Source organism: Pseudonaja textilis, chromosome 1 (assembly GCF_049901715.1).
Source record: "Pseudonaja textilis isolate UNSWEBS1 chromosome 1, rPseTex1.2, whole genome shotgun sequence".
Taxonomy (NCBI): domain Eukaryota; kingdom Metazoa; phylum Chordata; class Lepidosauria; order Squamata; family Elapidae; genus Pseudonaja; species Pseudonaja textilis.
The window spans coordinates 300,587,429-300,609,622 of NC_141990.1; the positions used below are offsets into that span (position 1 = coordinate 300,587,429).

At 44.5% G+C, this 22,194-nt stretch overlaps 2 protein-coding genes across 5 annotated transcripts in view; one reads left to right on the top strand and one right to left on the bottom strand.

Annotated features, from left to right (window-relative positions):
* Positions 1 to 22,194, bottom strand: part of XRCC3 (X-ray repair cross complementing 3) — a 624,633-nt gene that overhangs the window by 326,668 nt on the left and 275,771 nt on the right. The window lies entirely within an intron of this gene.
* KIF26A (kinesin family member 26A) overlaps positions 4 to 22,194 on the top strand; it is a 189,373-nt gene continuing 167,182 nt past the window's right edge. For 3 of the 4 annotated variants that reach the window (XM_087922237.1, XM_087922238.1, XM_087922239.1), the window contains exons 1-2: positions 13,125 to 13,476; positions 13,613 to 13,879. In XM_087922237.1, coding sequence (XP_087778363.1) covers positions 13,459 to 13,476; positions 13,613 to 13,879 — 285 coding nt within the window. In that variant the 5' untranslated portion in view covers positions 13,125 to 13,458. Of the gene's footprint in view, positions 1,052 to 2,449; positions 2,467 to 4,067; positions 4,086 to 5,672; positions 5,684 to 13,124; positions 13,477 to 13,612; positions 13,880 to 22,194 lie in introns of those variants that run through there. The other variant, XM_087922240.1, reaches the window with a different exon arrangement.

The following is a 22,194-nucleotide window of genomic DNA, read 5'->3' on the forward strand; positions in this document are numbered from 1 at the left end:
GCTGGCAGGGACGAGGCTCTTGAGCGAGGCCCCACAGTGTCTCAGAGCCAGGTTGGCTCTGGCAGTGACGCATCTTTCCTCTGGGTCACACAGGCAGCGCAAGGGGAAGTGCCGTCAGCCGATGCTCAAGCCTGGCCAGCAGGCAAGCAACTTTGCTGCTCTGTGGCTCTGAGTAAGCATGGCTTGGGTGGCTGTTGCTGTTGCTGCTGCCGCCGCTCTTGCCTCCTCCCTGCGCCAGCCTCCAGGGTGCGCTCAGCGAGGCTGATCAGCTGCTGGACAGCGACTCCAAGGGAAAGAAGGAGGGCCAGCGGTGGTGGCCAAAGTCAGCTAGCCAGGATGGATGGGCTGCGCGCTTGCTCTGGAGAGCGAGAGCTCACCTAAGGCAGCCACTCGTTTCCCGGTTCTGCGCTCTCCCCAGATTTGGAAAGTGCTTTCTTTGTTTCCTCGAGCTCTTCCACTCGGAACACACCTTCAGTCTGCCAATCTCGATCAAGCTTCTGAGTTATCACCGGTCCCAACCTGCCGGAGTGTGAGGAAGGCAAGGTAGGCAACGGGGTGATTTGCTCCCATCCTGCGCCTTTGGAGCGCACTTTCTCAGCCCCGGCTAGCTGATGGCAGAGGGGGCTTTTCCTTGTCTGGTGGATTCGACCTGGGAGAGGCAAGAGTCTGGACGGGACGGTGAGAGGAGCTACTACTGCTGCCGCTCCTACCCTTCCCACAGGAGATTTTCATCCAAGGCAGAGAGAGATTGGTGGTTTGGCTTGGGATCCTCATATACAGCGGAGAGCATCTCAGCAGAAAGACCACCAGGGAGTGACCCTCCCCCGCTACTCTTTGGTTATTGCTCAGGAAGCCAAGGAAGTCAATTATCTCCCTTCACTTCTCTCCCCCCAAGCGTAAAACTATGGCTTTTCAAAAAACAACAGAGCCTTCCAGCTCTACCAGGAAACCTCCCAGTTTGTTGGAGATCGGAGCTCTCTGCTTGGATTCCGAGATCATCTTCGGGTTTACCAGCCACCTTCTCAAGAGGAAAAGCAAGGTAAGAGAAGGTGTGGCTGGGGAGCTTCCAACAGGCGGGAGGGTATAGCAGCCGCGTGGCTTCGGACAGCCCACACATGGAGCAAAAACTTAGAGCCATGGTAGCAAATAAGCGAAGGAAGGAAGGAGAGTTAGAAAGAAAAAAGTTGAAGCAGTGGCGCTGGACTTTTGATTAGAACCGGCCGAGATTTCTTAGGCTACCACCGAACGCTTTCAGCACCGCGGATAGCGCCAAATGAGTTTTGTTCACCTAGATCTTCCACGTGGACTTTCCCTTCGTTTTCCAAAGCTCCTGGACTGCGCCCAGGAAAACAAAGCGCGACGCTACGGCTTTCGCTAGCACCCCTCCCCTCCCAATTCTTATTCTCCTCACCCCACTTCTTGGAGCCCAAGGAGGTTTCCCACACATGAAATATTTAAGCAAGTTTAGCGAAGATCTGCTGAGCTGCCGAAGCAGGGGGAGGCTTGGGAGTCAGGCACTTTTATTGTTATGCGCGAGTGCCAGGCGCGTCTTCCTCGTCCACCTCCCAGGTTAACTGCGATGCGGGAGGGAAGGAACGAGGGAGCGAAACCAATGCTAATGAAATCGCCCCCTCCCCAAGCTATGCACGGCACGGGATGCTACAATGGGTCGCTTCCATGGCTCCTCCATCATTTCTTTTCCGGCTCCCTCTGTTCCCTATGGAAAGTTTCATTTAGCACCCGAGCTGCGCGTCGCGCCTCTGCTCCTTGGAGCGATAGAAAGTCACACGTTTGCCATTGCTTTACGCGAAGTAATTTACAGAGCAGCATATGAAAGAATCTCGCCCCCTCCCACTGTGTTATTATTTTCTGAAATGCTGTAGATTTAAGATTTACGCTTTTATTCTAGTAGGTTTAACTTGCCTAGTAGGTAACAGTGCCGATGAGAGGAAGAAAGGCAACGCTGAATATGTTCCAAGATTGCTCTTGAAGACTTTTGACCCCGAATCCAAGGCATTTGAAAAGAGAGACTATCCTGAGTTGTACCTTCCGATTTCACCCCTCCTTCCTCTCCGTATCCCCTCCCTCAGGCCAACAGCGTGGCTTGGCGCCTCTCGCGAACCTCTCCTGCTGTGCTCGCAAATTGGATGCGAAGCGCCACGTTTGGCTAAAGCAGCGGTGGCGCGCAGCGGGGTGGGGGAGATGGTCGCTTCTTCAGGGGTGGGCTGATGAGATGAGGCTGGAAAGCTGTCGGTTGGAGGCAGGGAAGAAAGAGGGACGGGGAGGAGACGAAGAGTCACGGAGTGTGCATTCCCTTCGGAGTTTCTCATTTTGCCTTCGGGGATTTGCCTGGGGGTTGCGCGCGGGCGAGCGGCTGTGGCGCGCCGGAGGAAGTAGAGCGAAAGCAAAGCTGCGATTCGCGCTTGAAAACATCCGAAACCTTGGAAAGGGAAGGCGGGAGGGAGCGTGTGTGCTCGCGCTAGCCCCGCGGCTCAGAGCGAAGGCGGAGGCGGCCTCGGGCGTCTCCACCTTGACGGATTAAACTTAAGATGTCAACCCAGGAGCTGCCACCCCTTTTCATTTACAACTTGTCATTTGCACCGGGGAGGGAATGGTGCAGAATGCGGGCATGCGTGCAGAAAAGCGATGGGGGAGGGGGAATTGATGAAATAGGGTTAGCATTGGGCAGGGCGGTGGCGGCTAGCAAGATGAGGCTCGGTGGGTTTCAGTTACCGGCGTGCATATCTCAGAACAATAAAGAGGTCTAGAAATAGATCTATAAAAAGACCCGAGCTCTATATATGTATTCTAGTTTAGGGACTACCTGCAAAGTTTCTGGGTATACGTTTATGATTGCGGGCAAGAAAAGAGGAAGGCGTGGTCATCCTGGGTATTCACGGCTAGGTTGTTTGGCAGGAAGAGCGTGGGAATGAAAAGCGCTCGGAGAACGTGGCTTTCGCGCGCTTCTTTGCCAGCGCAGATGGCTTAATTTTCTTTTGACGATCGATTGCAGAGCGACAAGGGACCGGCAGATGGCGCTGTAGCTACAGGGACCGGAGAGTCGCCGACATTCGTCTGACTTCTCTAATACGCCTTTTGCCTTAGCTCGGCGGTTGCGTCTCTTTAACGGATTTATAAGGCTTCCTCCCCTGTATCGCCATCAACCAAGGAAGCCACGAGCAACCATTCCCGCCATGACTCAAAAGAAGAAATGTTTAAAAATGCCCACAACCGAGACGTTTTTTTTTCTTTTTGGGCATCCTGCAATTTAGGTGTATAACGTGGGCACCAACTGATAAATGCTTGCCAAATAGATGCTCTTTAAAAGTATGATATGGAATCGTAGAATTGTACAGTTGGAAGGCACCATTAGGGTAATGTAGTTCAGTGGTCTCCAACCAGTGGGCCAGGGACCACTGGTGGTTCGTGAGAAAATTTGCGAGGTCCATAGAGAAATGTCCCCCCCAAAGCAATTAATCTAGTTTCCACCCATTGTTTCTTGTCCTGCCTTCTGGTGCCTTGGAAAATAAGGCTGCGTCTTCCACATGGCCTGCCTACCCGCTGGCCCCTCCCCTTCAGCCAAGCACAAACCTTACCTTGAGTAGAGCCACGCAAGCTGGAACTGGAAGGTAAGACCAACGGCGGGGAAGGGAAATCCGCCCCAGGGTGGCTTGCTGACGTTGGCGGGAAAATCAGTCCTATATTCCAGAGCTGCCGTAATCACAAGACTGGCCTTTTGGTCATCCCGGAGCAGCTCCAGCAAGCCACCGTCAGTCAAAATTCATATTAGTGGTCCACAGGATTTAAAATTATGAGTTTGGTGATCCCTGAGGTCCAAAAGTTTGGCAACCCCTGATATACTCTCTTTCTCCAACAATACGGCCTCCCCCAATAGGAAGTCCCAGCATGTTTTATAGGCATGAAATGAAATTAAGCCCCTCTCCCCAAATCAAGGCCTATATTAAAACATGCAAAATGGGGGGAATGGTGGGTGGGGGCTTGCCATTAGGAAATACTTTTGTTGCACACCTGGATATGGTGCTGCCTGCGTTGACCCCGATATGAAGTGCCCCACCAACGCCGAGGTCAACATCCAAGCCGTCGCCGCCTGCCTGCCCGAAGATGCAAGGGGGGGTGGAATTAAGTCACCCCTGAAAAGACGGCCTAGCCATTTTTGGGGGCTCAAAAAAAAAAAAAAAAAGACCCAACCTTATTATATGAGAAACACGGTAGTTCAATCCTCTGCAGGAAAATCAATTAAACCATCTTCAATAGATGGCTCTTTATCCCCTTCTTAAATACTTCAAAAACAACAGAGAACTCAAAACATCTGTAGATAGACTCAATCAGAATAGAGCTGGAAGGGAACTTGGGGGACTTCTAGTCCAGGCCCCGCTCCAGCAGGAGACCCTATACCATTTCAGACAAATGGCTGTCCAGTCTCTTCTAAAAACCTCCAGTGATGAAGCCCCTACAACTTCTGAAGGCAAGCGGTTCCACTGGTTAATTGTTCTGTTATGATGTTTCTCCTTAATTCCAGGTTGTTTCTCTCCTTGATTAGTTTCCACCCATTGTTTCTTGTCCTGCCTTCTGGTGCCTTGGAAAATAAGCTGACACCTTCCTCTTTGTGGCAGCCCCTTAAATACTGGAATGCTGCCATCATGTCACCCCTAGTCCTTCATTCTCCAGCCAAACCCTGCAACTGTTCTTCATATGTTTTCCCCCCAGCCCTTTAATAATCATCTTTGCCCTTTTCCCAGACTAAAAATCATGTTTTTTTTGTCATGTGGTGACAAAAACTGGACACAGTGTTCCAGGTGTGGCCTCTTCTAATGTTGTATAGCACAGATATCATCTATTACAAATTAATTGGAAGTTTTTCCTTATATTTAAATAAAATATAGAGAACTGCATGGTTTATTCATTATTTCTCCTCCTAGGTAATAGAAAGAGCTGCTTCTCATCCTCTTAGGGTACCTTGGATATATCTAAAGACTGATATCATGTCCCAGTCTCTCCTCCCCAATTTTCTTTTATCCAGACTGAGCACAGCGTGCATTCCTGTTGCATGTCCTTCTAGGGCCTGTCCCCAAGTCCCTGTGTATTGCCCACCTCTACACCTATTCTGACCTGTCCCTTCTGGGAATGTGATGTTCAGAACTGTATACAATCCCCTTGGGGTAGTCTCACCCAGAGTAGAAGGAAAAAAGGACTTCTTGTGCACACAACTTTTCCCAGACCAGGAGCCCCACTTAGCCTTCCAACTGCATATTAGTCCTACTTGAAAGAGTGAATTTTCTGATAACAGAATAACAGAGTTGGAAGGGACCTTGGAGGTCTTCTAGTCCACTCCTCTGCTCAGGCAGGAAAGCCTGTACCATTTCAGACAAATGGTTGTCCAATCTCTTCTTGAAAACCACCAGTATTGGAGCATTCACAACTTCTGGAGGCAAGTTGTTCCACTGATTAATTGTTCTAACTGTCAGGAAATTTCTCCTTAGTTCTAACTTGCTTCTCTCCTTGATTAGTTTCCATTTATTGCTTCTTGTCCTGCCCTCAGGTGCTTTGGAGAATAGCTTGACCCCCTCTTCTTTGTGGCAGCCCCTCAGATACTGGAAGACTACAATTATGTTACCCCCAGCCCTTCTCTTTGTTAGACTAGACATACCCAGTTCCAGCAGCTGTTCTTTATATGTTTTATCCTCCAGTCCCCTAATCATTTTGTTGCTCTTCTCTGCACTCTTTCTAGAACAAGGGTCTTCAAACTTGACAGCTTTAAGACTTGTGGACTTCAACTCCCAGAATTCCTCCTCCTGTCATGTTAGCTCAGGAATTCTGGGAGTTGAAGTCCACAAGTCTTAAACTTGCCAAGTTTGAAGACTCTTGTTCTAGAGTCTTTTTTACATTGTTTACATCTTTTTCACATTGTGGTGACCAAATACTGGATGCAGTATTCCAAGTGTGGCCTTACCAAGGCATTATAAAGTGGTATTAACACTTCATTTTATCTTGATTCTATCCCTCTATTAATATAGACTAGGACTATGTTGGCTTTTTTTTGGCAGCTGCAGCACACTGCTGCCTCATACTTAAGTGATTGGCTGCTAAGACTCCAAGATCCCTCTCACGGTTACTATTATTGAGCCAGGTGACTACCTATACTAAAAAGTAAAGTGCTGCATTTAGATGAGAAAAACTAAATGCACAGGTATTGTATAGTATACCTGTGCATTTGGTTTTTCTCATCTGGGTGTAGAACTTTACTTTTTTCACCAATGAATTTCATTTTGTTAGATAGCACCCAATGTTCAAATGTTAAACACTACAATTCATGCTATTCCACATTTAACATTCAAAGCTGGATTGCTCTCCAGTCTTGTATTTAACAATCCTTTCAAACATATTGAGGTACACTCAAAGTTCTTGGGCAGAGGTCTCCAAATTTGGCAACTTTAAAGACTTGTGGACTTCAATTCCCATAATTCTTCAGCAAGCTGGCTGAGGAATTCTGGGAGTTGAAGTCCACAAGTCTTCAAGTTACCAAGTTTGGGGGATCCCTGTTCTTGGGGGTTGTATGGCATCTCTGGTGCCTCGTCTCTGAAGTAGCCCAAGGAAGCCACAAGGCTGTGGGCCCTTGCTGTGCAAAGAACCTTTGTGAAACATCACAGACCTTGTGGGCTCAGCCCATTGCTCGAGGCTTGATGCTTTACACAGAGAAATGAGGAGGTTTCCTCTCTCAAGGATGGATTTAAAACAACACAGTAATTGTATTCCATAGTAAATAGCAGCTGACTAGGCAATTAGTTCCTTATGCTAATTTCTCCAGCTGCCGGGTCAGGGTTCCTCTGTAGAAATCATCTCCATCAATTCATCTCTTAGGGGATGAGGGGAGGAGGAGGCAGCTCTCACAGAGACAGTGTGACAATGGAGAGGCAAAGAAGAAGAAAAAAGCGACAGTGAAAAATGCCTGGGCCATCTCTTATTTCAAGGGACTCCTCCCTTGAGGGACTGAGCCTTGGGCCCGGCAACTGGCCTGTTTAAATACATCTTTGGTTGAAATTCACGGAGGGCAGCTCCAGCGTGGAAGCAACTAAGAGGGGACACATGACTTTTAATCTGAAATGGACTCCTTGCGTTTGTGGAATGGGGCCTGTGCTTAAAGAGAATGTCTGGGAATTCACTCTGAGTTCTGGGATTCCTTTCAAGGTTTTACAAATACCACAGAACCTCTTACATGATTCAGAGGGCTTAAAAGAGATATACATCTGGCACATAGGCCATTCTGGCTGGGGTTCAACCTTCCTTGTGGGAACTGACCATACACAGGATAGGGCACACTCTATATTAGAGGTCTCCAAACTTGGCAACTTGAAGACTTGTGGACTTCAACTCCCAGAATTCCTCAGCCAGCTATGCTGGCTGAGGAATTCTGGGAGTTGAAGTCCACAAGTCTTCAAGTTGCCAAGTTTGGAGACCCCTGCTCTATATCCATCTCACCTTTAATGGGAGGAACTGCAGCTCATTCAACTCATGCTTTGCATCAGGAATGGAGAAAGCAACCACAATGACCACTACTGTCCCCAGGAATATTCGTGTGTCTGGCAACGGCAACGGATCAAGGGCAAAATGGGTAACTTAAGCCTTTCAGGTAACAGTTCTACATTAAGAAGCGATCAGTGCAATCTCTAATTTCACCAATCAGAGGGCTTAGATAGTAAATAAAGAGGCAAGGCCTCTCATTGAGACCTTGGATAAAAGGCAACTGGGTCTAGGCTACAGAAATCCACGGTTAGGGTTTCCTGTAACTCTCTGCTGTTATCTTGTGGTCACCAAGAGGGCTGGTAGCTCAAACCTGGAAAGATGTGCCAATTTCTATCAGCCACACTAATAAATAAAGGAGACATTCTGACAAGCTTGACCATTTTTTCTGTCTTCGCAGTGAGGAATCCTAGAGGTTTTTGGAAGTCATTGCTTTGCTCTAATGGAAGTCAAGGAGAGGGCAATTTTTTAAAATTAAGTGCTTTAAAAAGTCAGTCTGGTGCAACAGAAAGTGAGCAGATTTCAAGTCTATGGTATCGCTTATAATTTTCCCAAAACAGCATGAGTTTGGGAAATGGTACCAAGCACCCATACTGCATGGGGAATAGAGTCTTTCTAATTTCTGGTTATTTAAAAATATACATGGAAAGAGGGGGCATTTCACTTTTTAATATTTATTTTAAGTATGGTGTGGGAGAATATTATTGGAAATGCACCCAAGATACACCCCTAGTTGCTACGTGTTCCTGAAAGGGCAGGAAATCCATAGAACTCCTTGGGTTGCTTAGGCCAGGGGTATCAAACTCAGGGCCCTGGGGCCGGATTCAGCCTGCGTGTTGCTTAGATCTGGCCCATGAGACAGTCCTGGAAACAGCAAAGGACTGGCCCAGAGTGCCTCTGCCAGCAAAAATGGAGCTGCGTTTTTGCTAGCAGAGGATTGCAGGAGGCTGTTGCAGCTGAAAATGGAGCTCGGGAGCCCCTTTTCACTTGCAGAGTGCTCGGCCCACCACAGGTGCCCCCGACATGAGTGATGTCGAACTGTCCACACCCACCCTGTCCATACCCACCCTGGCTCCATTAGGTCAAACATAACCCCGATGCGGCCCTCAATGAAATCGAATTGTTACCCCCGACTTGGGCCTTTCACTCGTAAGAACAGTGCTCCTACGCATGTGTTAAAATACAGTGAGGAAAAAAATGACGCAGTTCAATTCAAACCAAGATCATGGCCATGACTTCTGATTGAAATCTTAAGTTCAGATTCTGAAAAATGCTGTACTAATAAAGGAAAGGGCTTTTAATAAACTGTGAAGAATACATTTTACTGAGCTACTACTCCCAGTCATTTTACATAGCTACTGTACATGGAAAAAGGACATGCATTTACAGGTGTGATCCCAGGTGCCTTTGAGTAAATGTGGCAATGTTAATAAAGGCCACCTTTTTATTACTGCATTTCTGTCACTGAGCAATTACGGACCCATATCTAGAATTAAGATCATGATGACAAGGCAGTAAACTCAATTTGGTATCCTTGGTAAAACTAAGAGGGAGTTGCAGTGAATCCTAGCTCTCTGAGGAAAAGAATACCTAGATAATATGTGAGTTTCCAAAGATTTATCTTATTATTCATATTATTCATTTTGAATAATTTTCTTCCAAAGCCACTGGGCATAACTTCAGATTGCAACACAACTAAGAATGCATAGACAGTAGACACATATTGAAAACGACTTCACAGCTACACACATTTTTTTTAGAAGAAAGCAGCATTAAATAAATAACTTCTTGGTTCCCTTAAATACCTTAAACACAGGATTTATAAAGAAAGCTCTAAAATTTGGGGACCACCATTGAGAAAATCTAATCAGAGTTCTACTAGGAGATATACAAATAATGCTTCCAGCATTATTAAGGTAGGTAATATGAGTAATATGAATGAAGACATTTAGGATCAACAGAAGGTAGAGTAAAGCATATTAGAAAATGTGATCTATAATCATAAAAAAGAGTGGTTGACTCCAGTTATCTATATGAATGGCAATGACTAAAAACCTTTCCCTTTCAAAATTTAATCCACTATTACGAGCGAGTTCCCATTGGTTCTTAAATTTGTGATAAAATCAGAGTTGATCCTGCAAGTTGCAGGACTCTGCTTTAGATGACTAGCCCCAAGCCACAAACACTTCAGAGCTTTAATGACTAAGACCAACACTTTAAAAAAATCGATACACGCTTATATCCCATCCCTCATCTTTGCAAAGAGCAAGGTGTGAATTGGCCAAACAATCCAATCCTCTGTGTCGGTGTCAAACTTGCGGTCTGTGGGCCGGATGCATCATGTGCTGGCCCCATCCCCACCTGCTTTAGCAAAGAGGAAAAAAGTCCTGATATGTCATGTGACGCTGCCAAGATGCATTTCTGTCACTGACACCCCTGCTCTGTGTGTTTACTTCAAATTCTCACCCACTGCCTGTATAGGTGTGTGCATAAGATTGGGGTAGGGGGAAGGGTAGGTTTACTTCTCTTTAACAAACCTCAGAGGGACTTGTTTCTGTTTAACTTGCTTGTTTTAACCAACTCTGCTGCCTCCTTACAAGTGTTTCTCAACCTTGGCAACTTGAAGTGTGGACTTTTAAGTTGCTAAGGTTGAGAAACAGTGCTCTAATAGATTCAAGACTGGCAAGGGAGGGTAAGGGAGGTTCTAGTATACATTATTGATTGACTATGATGGCAATTTGAAAGCTGTATTGGCTGCCAGTGCAGCCAATGCAAATTTTGAGCACATTTCAGAATGTTGCTGCAGATTCAGTCTACAATAGTCTACAAAATAGTGCAATAGAAAGGCCATTAAAATAATTTGTGTTCCCTCCAAAAACTCAGTCCATCCCATTAACCTAAAAGGACTCATGAGATTTTCCTATTTTTCTCTTGGGATTGCAAGAATGAAATGTTTCCTCTACTAGGGCATTGCTGGTTAGGGCATTGATGGGATTAAGGTAGGATCCAATGCTACCAATGGTAGAGAATATGCATGAAGTGACAACTGTAATCAGTTACAACTCTCTGATAAGGGGGCCATGCTCACCTCCCATCCATACATTATATGTTGTTTAAACACCAAATGTATGTTGTGTATGTGTAGTAAGGTAAGGGTTTCCCTTGCACATATGTGCTAGTCATTTCCAGCTCTAGGCTCATCTCCATTACAAAGTCAAAGAGCCAGCGCTGTCTGAAGACATCTCCATGATCATGTGGCTGGCATGCTAAACATCGAAAGTGCACGGAACGCTGTTGTCTTCCCACCAAAATAGTCTCTATTTTTCTACTTCATTTTTACATGCTTTTCTAACTGCTAGGTTGGGACAAGTAATGGGAGCTCACTCCGTTATGCGGTGCTAGGGATTCGAACCGCCGGACCGCCGACCTTTCTGATCAGCAAGCTCAGTGTCTTAGCCGCATCCCTCTGAATGTGTAGTATATAACACTTTTTATGTGTATGCCTTTGAATCATTCTTGACTCCTGGTGAACACCTGGAGAAGTCCATGCAGGTTTCTTGGCATGGTTTTCAGAAGTGGCTTGCTGTTGCCTCCTCCTTCCTAGGGCTGAGAGAGAATCCCTGGCCCAAGGTCATCCAAATGGCTTTTGCAGTCTCCCAGTTTCTAGCTTAGTGTCTCTAACAACTACACCAAACAGCTTCTTATTTAATACTGCCATGCAAGTAAGAAGCTATAACAGGTTGCCCTAATCAGAATAGGTAGAGTTTGGTAAAGACACCTGTCAGTTTAGAGTAATAAATAACAAGCAGGGTGTGGTTGTTATTCTAGATGAATTAAACTGGAGCAAACGAGTATATAATTTTGTGTCACAGGCATGGCTTTGTAGAGAAAGGATAGAAATCCAGCATCATTTGAACAAGGCTCCATTTAATCCAGTATCCTATTACTAAGACTATCAGCCAGATGATTTTAAGGAGTCCACAAAATAAGTATCAGTGTTTTCCTATCAGCCTATTCGGCTTTGGAATGTGGACATTCCTTTTAGCTCTCCCTGGGATAATAGGTGTTGATAGGCCTGACTTCTATTTCATTTGTCTATGAACGTTTAATCCTACTTTTAAATCCCCCTTTGAAATCAACTAAGCTGGTAGTTATCACCACATTTTCTGGCAGCGAATTCCATTTAGGAACCAAGTGTGAAAAAGTACTTTTCCTTGTTTCTTTTACATCCACTGCCAATTAATTTCACTGGCTGTCTCTGAATGCTGGTGTTGAAGGAAATAAACCTCTACATCTTACCCAATTTTCAAAATTGTTCCAACCTAGTAACCAGGGATCAAACCAAAACAAAGAGAAACTAAAGTTGAGCTCCTCATTTTACAGCACTTGTTCCAACCCAGTTTCATCCAGTTACCTGAAAACCCATCACGTCTGTCATCTGGATGCCCTTTTGGACCCCATCTTTCCAATTGCTTCTTTGGAATTCTTGCCATTTTTGTCTCAGACACCTTGTTTTAAATAATTATTTTATCTTTGTATAGTGCCTAAAGCTGCTTTGGCAACCGATGCGGCTAATCAATTGATTAAATATTAATAAAGCTTCTTTGTCATTTCCCTTCAGTTTTTTGGTAATATAAGATATTCTACTTTATATCCAGGTTGGGGAACTGTCAATGACTGGATTTTTTTTTTCTGGAGCTGAATGACTTAGAAAAGTGATAGTAGCTGAATCTGAAGTAATTGGTGGCAAAGAGGTTCCATATTTTTAGGATCAAGAAGTGATCCTATGCGTTTACATTTTTTTCTTCACTGTTTCATTATCTAATGCAAAAGTCTCTAATATTTTTAAAGGTCCTTCGGTAACAGTCATGGGCCCAGATTAAGTCTCTGAACTAGAGATCCATCTTGCCTAATTCAAATCAAGAAGGAGGAGGGGAGGGGAGGAGAGGAAGGAGAGGGAGGGAGAGAGAGAGAGAGAGAGGGGGATGTTTGGGTATTCAAAGGTAGTGCTTCCCAGCCAATATACACTTCAGTAGATTGGATTACAGAGTGATTCAGGTGATGACAAGGCCAACGAATACTTTTGGTTAGGATAATGACTTGAAAATCAGGAAGGAAGGCTTAGGTTTGGGAGGAAGAGATTGATTTGTCTAAGGAAATCTAAGGAAAAGCTATAAATCTGATTCTGGTCAGTGGGGCTGGGACTCATCCTGTGTCAAATTTACACGATGCAAAGATTCCCAGCACTGCTTTTGAAAAAGCAGCATTAATTCATAACATGCCTATACATTCCCCTCCCTTTCTCCTTCCTCCATTCTGATTTTAAAAGCAGACCCAGGACCAAAAATGCAACTTAAATCAACCAGCTCTGCTCGTACCTCAGCCGAGACCCCCTCGCGTTTGGAATCCCAGAGGGAAAACACTGCAGCTGCCAAAGGGGGCTTCCTCTCCCCCCCCGTCCCCTCCTTTCCACGTGCTCTCTCGCTCAGCCTCCTTTCCGCGCCGGGGTGGGCGGAGAACGGCGAGCAAGTTTCCCTCCCTTCCCCTCCCCTCCCCTCCCGCCCTGTCCTCCCCGACGGCTCTGCCCGGGACTTCTCTCTTCTTTTGAACTTTGCAAATCTTCCACTTTTCCTGCTCCGCAACGTGGGAGGCAGCATCATGTAGCAGCGGGAGCCCGGAGCGGGACCGACTTTCGCCACGACTTTGCTCGGTTGCCGAAGCAGCAGGAGTGCGTGGCTGGAAGTTTCCTGCGTCCCGCCGTGGGCTTCTCGGTTCGCGATGGGCTTGCTGGATAGATCAAAGCCGGGAGGCTTCCCTTTGCCGGCGCTATTATAGTTTACCGCCAGCTCCGGATCGGCTTGGCTGGAGTCCGGTAGACCCGTTTGTTCCTTTCCGGAGCCCCCCAGACTGGGATTTGACATGCCGCCGGTGCTGGGGGTGAGTGGAAAAGGGCTGGAGCTCCCGGAGGCTTCCCTCATCTCGAGGTCTCTGAGCGCTGCACAGAGAAGGGGAGTCTCGCCCCCACCCCGATTGTCCCAAAGCGCCTAATCTTGGCTCCGTTTGTCTCTTCCAGGTAACCGAAGGCGGCTCTCGGCGCGAAATCACGCCGCTCTCCCTCGAGTTCCCACAGCGCAAGAGACCCCTCCAGCCAGCCGTCCCCGAAGACCGATGCGGCAGTCGCCCAGCTCCGGAGGGAGCCGGAGCCGCTTCGGCGGGCGAGTTGAGCCACTTCGAGGGAGCCGCCAAAGGGGAATGGTGCAGAAGCTGCCAAGCCAAGCTGGCCGAACTCAAGAGGCAGGCGGCGAAGCTGGCCTCAGGCTCCAGCTGCCCGGCCCCGCCGGTAGGTTTGCGCCACGCTTGCGCTGAGGGGGACGGAGGGTCCCGGAGTGGCCTGTGTGTGTGTGTGTGTGTGTGTGTGTGTGTGTGTGTGTCTGTGTGTGTGTGTGTGTGTGTTTCCCCGGTGCTTTTACACCCAAAGCCCGGTGCGATCGCGCGTCCTGACTTTTGGCACCCAGACCACTGCAAGGAAGGAGAGGGGTGTATATCCTTGGAACTCTGTGTGGCGTTATGTCACCGGTGTACCTATGGCCCTGCTTAGTCTTCTGTCCTTTTAACGCTGCTTCGCTTTGGAAGCCTCGGTCGGGCGACAAGGCAGAGCCCTCTTTTCCCCAGGAAAATACTACAGCCTACTGTAGCCTGGGGAACGGCCCCATCCGCTGCATACATTCCTGCGCACGTACTGCGTGGTTTTCCTCTCTCCAGAGTGTTGCGCTTGGGGCATTGCGCTGCTGATTGCACGGGCAAGTACAAAAAGTGGGGGGAGGAGCGGGGGGAGGATTGCACAGTAGTTTGCCTTGGTAGCTGAAAAACCTGTAAGCCTGGACATCTGAGGGAAAATGTGCATTCTGTGGCTCACTTGGGGATTGCCATTCTCACTGGGTTAGCAATTCGTGAACAAGGACCCCTGCTCTGATTTTTTTATGTTGTTGTGTTCCTACATTCCAGTGTACATTTGTGTCCAGTGCACAGTGTTGTCTCACCACTTGCCCCAAGCAGTATCTGGCCCCTGTCAATATCTGCAGACATGGCTAGGTCAGCGCTGATGTCTATTATATCCCTGGTGGATATTCTTTGCACCGGTTTGCAAGAGTCTCATATTACTTCGCCCCAAAAGTTATGTTAGACCTCTAGAAGCTGCTTTTTCTTCTCTGAAGGGGAAGCTAATTTTTTTGTATGCACGCTATCTTCAGACCAATGACAGTGCAGTGTTGGGCTTTTGCTGTGTGTTGAATATTGTCATTGTTCCTTTTTAGACTTTTGGTACTGCTGGGGAACTGACTGCATCATATACTCATGCTAGGAATAGCTATGAATATACACCCTTGTCCTTGATGCAGTGTTAGTTATGCATTGCTAGGAATTGACAATGGAATCTGTGCTCCCAGACTCTGGGGAGGCATTGTCCAACTGTAGGTATGTCATCTGTGCACTGCAATTGATGCACATCATGTCTGCAGGCTGTAAATTCTAATCCTTAGAAGGTAACTTATTTCTGTTATGTAGGAAAATACTGATCATTTAATCAGTATTTGGAAAGTCTGTTTGCATATCAGTTTTGCTTTTGATGTATGTTTTTTTGTACCCATTCAACTTATTTGATTTGCATCCTGCTATTATTTCTATCACTCAAGGTGACATACAAAAAGCTCCTTCCCCCTGTTCTTTCCCACAACAACAACCCTATGAGGTAGCTTGGGCTGAGCTGAGGGAATGACTGGCTCAAAGTCAACTGTACTTGCAACCAACTTGCAGGCCCAAGGAAGGACTAGAATTCATAGCCTCTTGGTTTCTAGTCCAGCACCTAACCCATCATGTTGTAGACCCACATACAACTCAGATGAAATTGATTAAATCATTTCAGAACCAAACATTTCTGTAAAGAGTTCATATTCTGTCTAAGCTACGGGTGTCAAACTTGATCATGTCACGTGACATATCGCGACATATCACAATGTTTTTTGCCTTTGCGGTGCTGGGGTGGGGGTGGCCTGTATGTGACACATCCAGCCTGAGGGCCACCAGGTTGACATCCCTGGTTAAGGGAATCAAGTAATATCTGGTGCTGTTAAAAACTTCAGTGAATTGATGTTTGATTTAGGAGATCTATTCACTATTCTCCCATGACTTAGCTTTAACAAAGATTTCTGTTTGGGGATCTGTTAGAGATAGGAGGACAGATTTTGCCCTCTGTACTTACTCACCAGATTTAGTGTTTAGTTTGATCCTAGGAATTACTAACCAATATTTAATTATTGGTTGGATTGAGCAACACACTTAACCCTAAACCTAGATCAGGAATCTACAAACTGGTTGGCTGAGGAATTCTGGGAGTTGAAGTCCACAAGTCTTAAAGGTGCCAAATTTGAAAACTCCCATGTGACAGAATCTCTGCATTCACATAGCTCACTTCATCCAAGAATATAATATTGTGATTTAATCAGATGAGTTTTGGAACTAGCGGCTAAACCACAAACTCCTATTTTAGTTTATTTTACTCTTTTGTGTGAACTCAGGGTCTAGCAAACGTACACCTAAACTTAAGAAAGCAACTAATAATGGATTGTGTGGGTGTTTCTGTATCTAGGCTTATAATTTCTGTCTTAGTGATTACTGGTAGAAGAATTTAAGCTTCAGAAAGTAATGTGAAGACATTCAGGCTTCTGGTTATATGGAATTGAAGTGCATTGACCACTTGATTCTGTGCAGATTTAACTGGAAGTAAATTTTGTAAAGAATGAGATGGTTTTTCTCCCAAGAGCAACTGGCATAAGGTGTGAAAGCATTAGATTAGAATACTAGAAATGCCAATTCAGTTTGCCAAGTGAAGCTGGATTTAGATCAGTGACAGTTCTCAACATCATTGGCTTCAAAGAGCTGTAGAGTTGTCCTTGGGAAAATGTCAGAACATAAATGCCCTGGGTAAACATGGCACAGAATGGAAGCTGTTTTTACTCTTGGTGGGATTGCCAAGAAGTGGAGGTCGTGTTGAGAAGACTGTAGTAGAGAAGACTGATATGTTTGCTTTACTTACCAGTATTATTTCCTCCAAACATACAAGTATGAAAATTAGCTACATTGACAATTCGTTTAGGAGACCCCAAAATAGAAAAGCTGAGATCATCCAGTTTTGGAGTTCTCCTCATCCTTAAACATCAATCATGTAACTTTGGGAGCTGAAATAGCATCTTGATACCAGCAGTATTCAGGCAAGTAATGTCATGTGGTGCCATTGTGGCTTATCCATGCCAGTATTCTTTTGAATATTGCCTCAGTTGTATGGGAAGATGCTACAATTCTTTCCATGTCATAGGACTAATGTTCAATCAGCTCTAGATTAGTGGTAAAATGTGATGTTTTGCGTCAAATTAAAAAAAATAAGGTACTGTTTTTGATGACGCCCTGGAAAATAATCATGGAATCATTCCAGAGGGTGTTCATCATCTATAGTCTGAAGTGATATCACCTATCTATTTCTAAATTCTCCTTCTCATTGTTTAAGGCACTGATATACAGCCTCTTTCTCACTAGTGTCAAACAAGCAGCCAACTGGAAGGTGCAACCAGATAATAGGTGTATAAAGCAATAATGATCCAATTTCTTCCGTATTTACTAAAAGTCCAGATGTTTGATGGGAATTCCTCTGTAATAAGATATCTGTCTTTCCAACTCTTTCAGTGTTCCATTGCCACCTCAGAAATGGTGATGTTTCTTATGGAGGCCAATCTGATAACCATATCAATTCTACTTACAACAAAGTTTCATTAAATTGTCCTCACTTTTAAAAGTTTTATGTGCAAAGTAAAAATCATTGAGATAATCAGGATGCCTTCTATCTTTTATTACTTTGTGGATTTTTTTTCTGTTGCCTGAAACCAACTAGACTCTAGGTGGCTTACAGAGCTTGCCTAATAAAAACATAATATGAAATCAGATTAAGAATGAATTGAAATAGCAGTTCCAGTTCATGGCTTGAATAAATTAATACTAAAGGTTAAAGATTAAATTTATGGAACATGGCACCATTGGGTTTAGTTAATCCCCAAAGGGTCTCTGGAAAAGCTGTGCGTTCATGTATTTCTGGCCATGGGGTGGGTATCATCTGTGCTTCAGGAGGCAAACTGTTCCAGAGGAGGGAATTGTTATGCAGAAGACTCACTATTGGGCTCCCTCACATTGTACTTTCTGGTAGATGGAGACCCTTGAGTAGCATTCCCTATAGGATGAGTAGATACTACAGAGGGAAGGCCTGAGACTTAAAGGGCTTTACATGAAGCATCTTGAATTGTGTTTGGGAACCTACTGGTAATCAGTGCAGTTCCTGCAGTAGGGGTGTAACAAGCTAGTACTGTTGCTGATCGCTAAGGTCCCATGCTGCTGTGTTCTGAGCTAGCTGAATTTTCCAAGTGGTCTTCAAGGACAATCTTGTATAGAATGAATTAATCTAATTGAGAGATGGCAGAGACATGAGTGACATTCAGTGCATCCTGTCCCAGATAAAGCTGCAGCTAGTCACACCAGTTGAAGCTTCACAAAAGCCCTTCTAGCCATAGTCTCCACCTGCTCTTTGGGAAGGAGCTGAGAGTTTTGGAGGACTCCCAGATAATTATACTGCTCTTTCTGAGGGAACACAATCCTGTCAAAAGCTGCAGATGTCATAGTCCTGGCAATCAGTTAGCCTCTGAATCAACAATGACCTGAAACTACTTTTTCCTATCAAGATCCACATAGCCTCCAGATGCTGGGTCATGATTTCCATCTCCTCCCTCACTAGACCTGGAATAAAGTTACTGTATATCAGGGGTCTTCAAACTTGACAGCTTTAAGACTTGTGGACTTCAACTCCCAGAATTCCTCTTCCAGTCATGTTAGCTCAGGAATTCCGGGAGTTGAAGTCCACAAGTCTTAAACTTGCCAAGCATGAAGACTTGCTGTATATCATGGAGTATTTTCAGCATACTTTACCTGGTGGATGACTTTTCTCAATGGTTTCATGTAGATGCTGAACAGGGTAGGGAAAATGACCACATCTGTCAAAGGAAAGTGGATTTTGTAAACAAATATCTGCCAAATTGTAACTTTTTGTGGTATGTATTTAATTATTTGGTAAAACAAGTTGTCTGGAGCTCTGCATGTTCAGCTGTAACACTTATCTGATAAAGCTGAAGGAAGTTGTGCCCCTGGTCCAATGTCACATCTCTAGGCTAGCCCTGTTCTATGAAATGTGCACATGCCGTGTGTCATCTGCAAGACAATCCCTCTCTAGATAACCAGAACTTCTCTTGTGCTCTCTAATTAATAGGTATTGATCCAAAATTAATGTTAATAACATTGAATATCATTCACATAATGCCCAATACCTGTTGTATTTGATTTTTTTCTTAACGAAATCAATTTCTGTACATGCTTCATTCAAAACAGAGAGTTAGATTTTTGCTGATTTGTGTAGCAATAGACCAGAATATCTGAATATATATATCATTACAGTTATCAGATCCTTCCGTTATTCATGGATGTTCACCAGGCTGGACCAAATTATGGTATGTATGTTGTGTTGAAGATGACATCACATATATTTGCACCAGATACAGCAATGCAAGTTCTAAAGTACACCTTGTACAAAATGATATGATGCAGTCGCATGTATCACCATTTTGACATCAAGGATGGTGTGTTACAAATATTGTATCTGCCATTAAGATCCTCAATGCTTTCTGAGTTTGACTTAGTGCTTTTCTGAGTTTGACAAGTTGTCCTAGCATCCTTCAGATTTGTTAGGCCATCAGTTGTACTGTGTGGGGACTTGGGGCTTTCCCAAAGCCTTTGGAAGGCATCTGATTGGAAAAAGTAGACTTGTGTTACAGTCATTGGCAACATTGCACATCGCACTTTGTAAGTATGCACTATTCCTGAGCTGAGTACACATTGGGGCATGAACAAGGTAGTAATTGGATTACTTTTGATTTGTCTTTATATTAGGAAGAAATAGAAGGAAAATTTGTAGCCAATTATTTACAAGCCATTTATAACACTTATGAGAAATTTTGGAGCTTTTTTGTCTTACTAACAATAATTTTTTAAAATCAGGTTGGAAATAATGTATTGTTTCCCAAACAGTATTTCTCTGGTGACTTGCAATAATAAGAGGGGAGAGAAAGGAGGTCCTGCAGAGGAAGTCACTCTTCCATTGTCCTTCAAGAGTTCCTTTTATGAACAATTTAATTTCCCACAGATTCTAAATATAAATTGCTTTGAGGAGTGGCTTTGCTAAAATAATATCAGGTTGTAGAGATCAAGTTGCCATGTTTCAAAGTTTGATGCAAAGCCTGTGAATAGCGGGGAAGTGGAGCAGGAAGATAAGAAGTCTTTTTCTGCTGGTTTGTTTAGATCAGTCCTTTTTTGTTCCCTTAATGTGAAATGAAAAAAAAAATCAACTGCAAAATAGTTAGACTTCTGATTGTCCACTTAGCAGAGAATGGAAAGTTAATTTCCCATTGTTTACTTGCAGAGTATAATGACTTGCAAGGAACACATAATCCTGCTTAAGCTTGATCCTTGCTCTGGATAGGGGTGATTGTAGCTTTTATTTCCATGTTGTGGGTTTTTTTCTACAAACAAGGTTTTGTCATAGGTAGTAAAGACAACAATGAAGAGTTTGCCAGCCAATGGTTCTTATTTAGGAGATCAGATGAGGGAATTCTCTCCTCTGGTCTGTTTGTGTGGTCTCATTTGTACCAAATCCTGAGGAACCCTCTGTGATCAAATTCTGGAGGATGGAGAAATTAGACCTATTTGCCCTGCCTTTCTTCTTTTTAAGGGTATGCTAAGGAATGTAATAACTTAATTGTTGCCAGGACAGCCTCGGATGGGCTTCTCAGTGCCCCCAAAACATTTCCAGAAACACAAGACTCTGTCTGGATCAGACTACAGGCCTGCCTTGCTCAGCATCCTGTTTCTCAGAGAGGCTCATCACTTGACAATCTTTGCCCACTCCTGTGCAGTGGCTAGAATGCAGTATTGCAGCCTAACTCTGCTCACATTGCCAGCAGTTCGATTCCCTCAATCCTGAACGGCTGAAGGTTGACTCAGCCTTCCATCCTTCCAAGATCAGTAAAATGAGGATTCAGATTGTTGGAGGAAATATGCTGACTCTGTAAACCACCCAGAGAGTGCTACAAGGCACTGTGGAATGGTACATAAGTCTGTTGCTATTCCCAGTTTTTGCTACAACCCCCAATTTTTCTTCCTACCCCCTGCCTTCAATAACTTTATGCATATTTTCAGTAGATATTTTCCCCCTTAAAATGACAGGGAATTGTCTTGTCAATTTTCAGTGATTATGGTTAAGGGAACATGAGCCGTGGTGGTGGTGTAGTGGTTAGAATGCAGTACTGCAGGCTATTTCTGCTGACTGCTGTGGTTGCCTGTAGTTTTGGCAGTTCGAGTTTCACCGGCTCTAGGTTGACTCAGCCTTCCATCCTTCCAAGGTCGGTAAAATGAAGACCCAGATTGTTGACAATATGCTGACTCTGTAGACCACTTAGAGAGGGCTGGAAAGCACTGTGAAGTGGTATATAAGTTTAGGTTCTATTGCTATTGCAGGAGCACCTGTAGGCCACAGTGTGGTTAGTCTTGCCATCTCAGATGGTACTGTACTGTCAGCAACCATGACCTGCAAGGGCTGGATGAAGCAAAATAAAAGCACCACCCAAACCTAGAAGTTGGCCATTTCTGCTTAATATATAGAAGTATTAACTATTACTTCTTTTATTCTGCAGTAACTGCAGAAGCATCACTTAGGAATTTTTAAACAATAAGTTGTTCCTTGTGTTGTATTCTTGATACAGATTGGTCTCCTTGCACCTATATTTCATATTGACAAAAATGTGATTTAATGAAACAAATGGATCGCTGGTAATATTAAAGGAAACACGCTGGGCGAGGGGGTAGTAAAATATAGCAGAGTGATAGTGGATGGAAATGGAGAATGGAAAGAAATCAGTTATTAAATACATGTGTTTTCCACAGTTTCACAATAGCCTGCAAAATGGACTTACTCCATTCCGGTTTTTATAAATGTACCAGAATGCTAAGAAGCATCAAGATTGCCAGTACTGTTTCTTTTGTCCTAAAAGCAGTTTTAATAGAAATCTGGGCTGTGCTCCAAGTGTGTAGGCTTTTTTGTATTGGAAAATGGTCATTGTAGTGATGTTAGAGTGGAAAGTATTAACATCTGAATATTTGGAATACTGTATGGGTCAGTGTGTTGATTTTCCAGAGGCAGGAAGTAAGCATTTCTTATGTAACTTGGCAGAATAGTTCTAGCCATTCTTCCTTAATTCCAAGTCCAACTGATATCATTGGGTTTTGCTTTCTAGTCAGTGTGTTTAAAAATACAGCAATTATCTGCATGTTTGCTGAAAAAAGCCCCAAACAGTAGGTGCAGCAGGATGTTCTTCTCTCAAGTTAACCCATATAGCAGAAGTGGGTAATTTCTGATGTTGTTTTTGTTTTATTCATCCCTGGGGGCTGGGAGGCATGCCTGGTGACATCACGGGCCATCATAGTGGGCAAGGCTAGCATGGATGAGGTAACTCC